Source organism: Microtus ochrogaster, linkage group LG7_11 (genome assembly GCF_000317375.1).
Source record: "Microtus ochrogaster isolate Prairie Vole_2 linkage group LG7_11, MicOch1.0, whole genome shotgun sequence".
NCBI classification, from domain to species: domain Eukaryota; kingdom Metazoa; phylum Chordata; class Mammalia; order Rodentia; family Cricetidae; genus Microtus; species Microtus ochrogaster.
The window spans coordinates 15560031-15560674 of NC_022032.1; the positions used below are offsets into that span (position 1 = coordinate 15560031).

Sequence of the window (644 nt, forward strand, 5' to 3'; positions counted from 1 at the left end):
TGAGTTCAATTCCCAGCAACCACATGGAGGCTCACAACCATCTGTAATGAGATCTGGTGCCCTCTTCCCAAAAAAAAAAAAACAAAAAACAAAAAACAAAAACAAACCAGTTACCTGCTAAAGTCCTCGCTGCCATCAGATCGTCTCTGAATCACAGTCCAGCCTCCTCCATCAGACATGTCACAATACACAGAGAATTTTGCCTGGCTCCGGAGAGGTTTGATTTTGTAAAATCCACTCTGCTTAAATCCATCATTGTAAATCTCTGAGCAATCTGTTTACAAAATGGGGTAATATGACACTTGCTATATGTCTTTGTTCCTGAAATCCAGTACCCGTGGAGATAGATAAGACATATGGAATACATAATTGGTTCATAAAATGCCATCATGTTCGTCTTCTAGTGGGAATTCAGAAAACCACGTTTTCTTTCCTACGATATAGTTATCATTGACCTCTTGATAAAACCAGGGGGAAGGAATGAAATAAGGAGCATTAATTATTTTTGAAGAAATCAGGTTAAAAGCAAATCATTTCTGCTCAGTTTATTGCTTTGTACTCAAGTGCGACTTGTTGTTTATGGAAACCTGCGCAATGAGTTGAACAATGAAAGTGAAAATGCAACCACTTGTAAATACTGTAAT

General features: G+C 37.9%; 1 protein-coding gene across 5 annotated transcripts in view; it reads right to left on the minus strand.

Annotated features, from left to right (window-relative positions):
* Fgl1 (fibrinogen like 1) overlaps positions 1 to 644 on the minus strand; it is a 44558-nt gene that overhangs the window by 9214 nt on the left and 34700 nt on the right. For all 5 annotated transcript variants that reach the window (XM_026786884.1, XM_013351982.1, XM_013351983.1 and 2 more), the window contains one exon: positions 115 to 274. In XM_026786884.1, coding sequence (XP_026642685.1) covers positions 115 to 274 — 160 coding nt within the window. The remainder of the gene's footprint in view (positions 1 to 114; positions 275 to 644) is intronic.